The sequence below is a fragment of the Manduca sexta genome, chromosome 18 (genome assembly GCF_014839805.1).
Source record: "Manduca sexta isolate Smith_Timp_Sample1 chromosome 18, JHU_Msex_v1.0, whole genome shotgun sequence".
Lineage (NCBI taxonomy): Eukaryota > Metazoa > Arthropoda > Insecta > Lepidoptera > Sphingidae > Manduca > Manduca sexta.
The window spans coordinates 4,401,409-4,408,212 of record NC_051132.1 but is presented as its reverse complement, the minus strand read 5'-3'; the positions used below and the strand labels follow the sequence as shown (position 1 = coordinate 4,408,212).

Below are 6,804 nucleotides of genomic sequence, written 5' to 3'. Positions count from 1 at the left end.
TTTAAAATGTCACCTGAGCTATTATCGAATAACTTATTTGGTACCCAAAGGCCAGCATAGGCGTTGACAGTGAATGTATAAGTGTGGTCAACTTTTTAAGCTATTTAACCAAAATATTACAAGAATACTGTAATTATGGTTACCAATACATGTACCAAGGCTTGATATATATCCAGTCGTTTAAGTTAATCATATTAATTCGGTGGTATTTCGTGATTAACCACCAATTTAAAATTAAGTACGCAGCAATTAATATCAATATAATGGGTAATAACCATAAGACAAATGCTTCCGAGGTCACGTAAACTGGATACGTAATTTAATAAATCAAGTACTACAAGATACCAATTGAATTATCAACCAGGCACGGTTGTCTCTTATGTGTCACGTAGTTACCTATAGATGTAGAGCCGTAGACACGTGGTTTTATAACAAAGAAAACACAATGGTAAAGCGCTTTTACTCCTGGAAAAAGGATAGGAAAAGGTTGCCCAAAACTTTTTCACTATCGTCCTCGTGTATATAGGCCTTTAGACCGGACATAGTTGCTCTATTTAACGAGAGATTATCAATATTAGCTGTAGTTTTATAGTATTATAGCATTGTAATAGTTAAAGTAAAGAATTAATACTAGTTTTTTTCTTTGTATCTGTTGTTCGTCACAAATAAATGAAGATAAGCACATGGAAATACTATTAATGACACCTTAGCAATACTAAAATACAACTAAACGTATAATAAGTACATGCACTGTTCAGCGCGAGACAAAACGGACCTTTACAAATGTAGGAATACGTGCGTATCGATCCGAAGAACTCGTAACTTCATTGATTCCGAAGGCCAATCCACTTAGTCACATCAAACAATGATTAACTCGCTCAACAACCTTTCCATTACCAACTTTGTTCAACGCTTTATGTTGTCGCTACAATAAAAACTGCAATGGAATTCAAACATAAATTGCCATCACGTTTTGAATTCAATCGCGGTGGAAGACAGGGTCAGTCTGCCTCTCACAGGCCCTACGTGATGTTATTGAGGAATTAATTAAACACCCACAACGTGACATAAAAAACTCGAAGGAAGTCTCGATTCTCTTCACGTTATTTGAAGGAGTTTGACCTGGTAAACGATGTGAGGAAATTGTTCGTCTTTTGAATCTACGCTTGGAGGGTATAAAGGGCTCTTGACACATCAAAGGTTTGGAGTGATTGATCATTCGCATGCTTTTCGGCTGAGTCAACTGTCAGTGACATGCCAAAGCCAGAGAATAAAAAATGACACAACAATTTAGTATCTTATTTAAATTCGTATTAACACCTTACTTACATGGAAACCAGTAGATTTACACGTCGTTTGAATGGTATAGGTAACATAATGAAAATTGTCGCATTTTTTACAAAATTACGAAATGGAATAACAGAAAAGATAAACATAACTTTTAAAAATAGAAGGCAATTAATGCGGTTTGAATTAAAAATAATTTAGTGAAAAATAAGCTAACCTTCAACCATGGCATGGTAGAATAGTTAAAACTTTCATAACGCAGGGGAAATAAAGGTGCTGCAAATTAGAAATCCCATCGCGAAACAATGAAACAAATTTACCAACCTATCACGCACAAGCGTCTATCGTAGCATTTCTAGCTTCTAGTCAAAAAAGTAAGTGCGAAAGATCAATTTGTACTCATATACCTATTATTTCCACTTACCGAGAATCTGTTTAATGCGGCGAAACGCCAAAAAGTCAGGTGGTGTGCTAATGCACTGGCGTGTCTGATTTGAAATTTTTTGCTTTGCCGCCTAACGATGTCTTTGAGCTGATCGTTTTTTGGCACTTTTGCATGTTTTGTTTGCGCCTAATTGAGGTGCGGATTCGCTAAGGATGCGATTATGTTGTGATTAATACAAATGTTGTTCCCGCTCTGTTCCGCGAGCACATTTATCAAAATATTATAAAGCACTTTGTATTCCGGTTGGGGATTTTTTTCGGTCCGGTAAAAAGGACACATTCGTAAGTTCTGTTTTGGCGGTGTTTTTCCTGGTTAATTCCTATTCGTAAAAACTGACCATCAATCAAGTTGTGTATAACCGCCATAAAATCTGAAGCAAAAATTAAATTGTATAAGTTAATGAGATTGTAAACTGCAAATCTAAGCAATCAAACATATTATGTTGTGTTATTATTTTACGTATTTTCAATTAAAACGGTCATCTGCATATCTGCGAAATAACACCGTTTTGGAATGCATTGTAATTAAATATTTTATTATACCGTTTACTCCGATCTAGATAATTGGTCGTGACTGCGAATGGTAAAATTTGAGGCGAGATAAATACGATGAAGTTTCTAGGTGATTAATTTCACAGGTTTTTATAACAGCTATATGTTTGAGATGACTCAAATCGAAAATATTTTGTTCTATGCAAATAATAATTTGTTCAGCATTGGACTTTATGTGGCTGATGATGATGATGATACAAATAATACCAATATGCTCAAAAGACATAAGAGAAGATAGAATTACAAATTATAATTTGTTGACGCCGGACTAATAATATTTTAGTAATAAAAATATTAAGGAGGTTACTAAGGCAAAAGTGTATCGTACAAAGCACTTAAGACCACTAACATGGTGAATCAATAACATCTTTCCGAAGATTTAGCAGATAACGATCATCCGTAAAGCTATCTTTCTACGACAACTGAAGGAAAATCAATCGAAACCCATTCTCACCTCCATACTCTTTTAATGCATCATTCAATAAAATAAACGCATTACATTTTTAACATCTCCAACCGCGGAGTATTAATGTGTGGTCTTGGTAATTGTGCATTAATACAATGTTGGGCATTCAATAAGCTGACAATGCATAGGCAGTTTGGGTTAACGACAAACATCTTCGCGTAATGGGATATTTTTATTAATTCCTGTGGTAGACCGCATGCCGGTGTGATCTGGAATCCACGTGAAGTTTTACGATGCGCAATTGTTATGCGCTGGTCAATTCGAAACGACCGGTGATTGTTTGATATAGTAATCATGAAAGTATGCTCAACGTTTCTGTATAAATAAATAAATGATGTTGGATCGATTATGTTTTAAAACCAAATTCTGTATCTTTACGCTCCTCTACCAGGCTCCTTTTGCAAGGTGATATAATATATAATAGTCATATTATAAATTATTAATCTGAAAACCAAACTTGTCGCCAATTATATTCGACATTCCAACCAATTTTGGCTAAAACGCGGCTATGAAACCACAAACCATAAACACAAACGAGCTAATTTCAAAAAATAATTACAACTAACGTAATTTTGAACCATAGAAAATTGTAAGATAACGTACCGGATGTAGATAGAGTCATTGTTGCCGCCGCTTCATATCCGCTCTCATATCGCGCGAATGGAAAATTATTTCTAGCTGATTTAAAAACTAGATTATATTTGATTAAGTTTTTTATTTAGGATTATAGGGGTAAACACTATACTTTTTATTAACCTTCAGATTAGTTGTGTATAGTCGTTGATATTGACTGTTTAAATCTCGAACCATTAGATTACGACTAAAGGTTAGAATATAACAAAAACTGCCACAAACAAGATAAGCAATTAATTCAGCCAGCAAATCATAATTTATGATTCACTTGCAATTTACTTTCTACTCAATAAATCGAGACGGGACATAAACGCTAAGCTACATAAAAACCTAATGAAATTATGTTAAGCGAGTAATTGCTCACAGAGCACTTGTAATTTTCTGCGCTATGTTAGTACACACTGTTTTTCTTCATTATAAAAATACATTTTACGAACTGGCCCGTATATGATTGTTAACTCGTTAAAATGTAACGATTCCTGGGTGTATTTTTATTGTGCTTTTTTATGAGGGACATGTTACATTTTAGCGCTGCGGGCGCTTTATTGCAGTATCATAGACTCGAATAATGTTTTAGTGCCTGATAAAGAGAAGTAGAAAACGCCACGTTCTTATCTATACAGTACCATTATAAGGCCAAATTTACTTCTAATCTTTTATACAAATTAAATCAATTCCTTCAAAGTGACCCTCCGTGACCGCGATAGGTTTGTTTTCTTTCGTTCGAAATTCAAACGTATATGCCATTAGTTGATAAACAAGTTTGACGCAATCGTTTCACCAAAAACCCATTTTTATTTTAATCGCACCAATTTGCCACTTTAGCAGAAATCTCTCAACGGCGTAATGACCGTGACTAATAGTAAATCGTTCGCTTGTTCCAGATGGTCAGTCAAATCACCTCAACCTCTTCAACTCGAGGCCACAGCCGAAAAAGAAGAGAAAATCCAGAACGGCTTTCACGAACCACCAGATCTTTGAGCTGGAGAAAAGATTTCTTTACCAGAAGTACTTGTCGCCGGCGGACAGGGACGAAATAGCCAGCTCTTTGGGCTTATCCAATGCTCAAGTAATCACATGGTTCCAAAACAGACGAGCAAAACTAAAGCGAGATATGGAGGAGTTGAAGAAAGATGTGGAAAGTGCAAAGGTCCTATCGGCTCATAAGAGCTTCTTAGAAAACGTGACAGATTTGGGTATTCTAAAGAAGAAAGCCATGAGCATAGGAGCGAGTGAGGAGGCGGCGACGAACCTTGTGGTGAACGCTTCGAAATGAAACGAGATGTCGCGTGCGGCCGGCGCGTTCGACCGACGCGCGCTCGATTATTGAATCGTATCGATTTGACGGACTGAAATATCGATTGACTCGAATAAATGAACTTTTTGTGCAACTTAAATTTTCTAATAGTGACTTTAGATGTTTTCTTCACTAATAATAGTAATTCAAGAATAATTACGTATTATGTAAATAATAAAAACCTATAGATCTGACAGCGTAGTTTGTTAATGTACAAAAACTTTTAATGAAGAAGCTTCGTTCGAAATAAATGTGATAGTTGGTTTTATTTAAGTACTTAACATTTTATAGAGATATTCCTAAATTATTTATTGTGGGTTGGGTATGATGACTGGACTATAGACAACGGTAATAACTTTTTAAAAGCATAATTATTTACTTCTGATGTAAGTTGTTACTATATTAGGTATTAATTCTTTGCTTATTTATAAGAATATAATTAACCTTTAAAATTGGGTCATAGACAATCGATAAAAGCTGTAATAAGATCATTATCTATGATCCTTCATTTTCTTGTGCAATACAACTATGGTTTCTACAGCCAGTCATCTTATCCAAATAAGTTATTTTGTACATATAAATGTATGTATAGTTAGAATAGAGGAACATTCTTAAAATATCATTAGCGAGGTAGTTTATCTTAACAAAGTTTAGAAATTCGAAGTGTATAGAGCGTAACTTAATTTTTAATTAGTAAATAATTACTAATTACAAATAAGTTCGTGGAGAATGTCCATGCATTGCAATAGAATGTGGATGAAACAAGCCATTTCTAATATTATATGAATATATTTGTGAAACCGTATGTGTAAATGCAAGTTCTTTTATTACTGCAGAAATAATGAATTTTATACACATAACCTTATCAGTTGGCTCGTAATTAAAATTTATTAGAAAACTATGACATTTTACTACCTACGTGTAGTTAAAACTGTTACAGTACGATATAACTTATGTTTTAAACAACAAATAAACAGAAACATGTACCTAAAGACAGCGTTATCGCACACATAATTTTTACAATCAATAGTTCTTAACTTGTTTTTTAACAAAAAGTATTTATTATTGTACCTGAGTCAATATCACCTTTTCATAAAGTCATAATTTGTTTAAAAACTAAAAAAAAAAATAACAAACAACTACTATTTTATAAAGAGAATATAATATAAATAATTCAATACAATCATTTTATGCAATATATGACAGGTTATAATGAATAAAATATAAACATTACTTTTGTATTAACACACAATTTGAAATTGATAATGGCGTTAATCTATGGTGATATTGACTATGGGGACTCTTGTTCCTAATATAGTTACATTCAGAATCTTTTATACGTCAGCTCAGTGGAGTACTTTGGGAAATAATGTGAATATTACTTAGTGTAAATAAACGATTATGTGTTCTATATGCTCATTTTTATTAAATCCCTTCTCCTATACATATAGTTTCATAGTTCATATATAAATAGTTTGAAGTTTATTATGAACTGCATATTGGGTACAAATCCATAAACAAATATGCTGTTACCAAATCGTTTTAATTGTGAACTCCTTTACTCGCACTTAGACCGTAAAAAGATCGGGCCATTGTGCATGACGCACGTACTAAGTAAAGAGCAAGAACACCTAACTCAGAACAGAAGCGCAGGATATTCTTGGTTCCTCCACAGTCTTTTCGGAGTGACCCCTGCAAATCGAGAATTTCTGCCCGTTGTGCGGCTACGCCTTCGCATTCTAAAAAGTCAGCCGCAACCTTTTTGCCTAGAAGGATGCAGAGTATACGGTGTTGTAGTCTAACTTAGCTTTAAAAATCTCTGATTGGCGAGACGAACAAGAAGGTTGCCTGATGGTGAGCGAAACAAAACCCCATAAACAGTAAACATGCTGGCACAGCAGTTTCAATGAGACCGGCTTAATTATTTAGGCATAAGGTGCAGTGAGTTTAATTTGCTGTACACATATAAAAAATAATAGCAACACTAACCCCTGCTTAGATTTAACCGCTCTCTAAAACTCCCTTATCTCTGCACGGATTTAATATGCACTCGTCATTCTGAGACACACCTAGTAATTACTACTGCTACAATTTTCTGCAAGCCAGGATTTAACAGGCTTACAGA

The 6,804-nt window shown here is 34.3% G+C and overlaps 1 protein-coding gene across 1 annotated transcript; it reads left to right on the top strand.

Moving 5' to 3' along the window:
* Nucleotides 1–263: 263 nt before the first annotated feature.
* On the top strand, nucleotides 264–4,658 carry LOC119189640 (transcription factor LBX1-like). The gene is made up of 2 exons (XM_037439913.1): nucleotides 264–267; nucleotides 4,267–4,658. Exons 1-2 carry the CDS (start codon nucleotides 264–266, stop codon nucleotides 4,656–4,658), a joined length of 396 nt encoding a protein of 131 aa, XP_037295810.1.
* The last annotated feature ends 2,146 nt before the right edge of the window (nucleotides 4,659–6,804 follow it).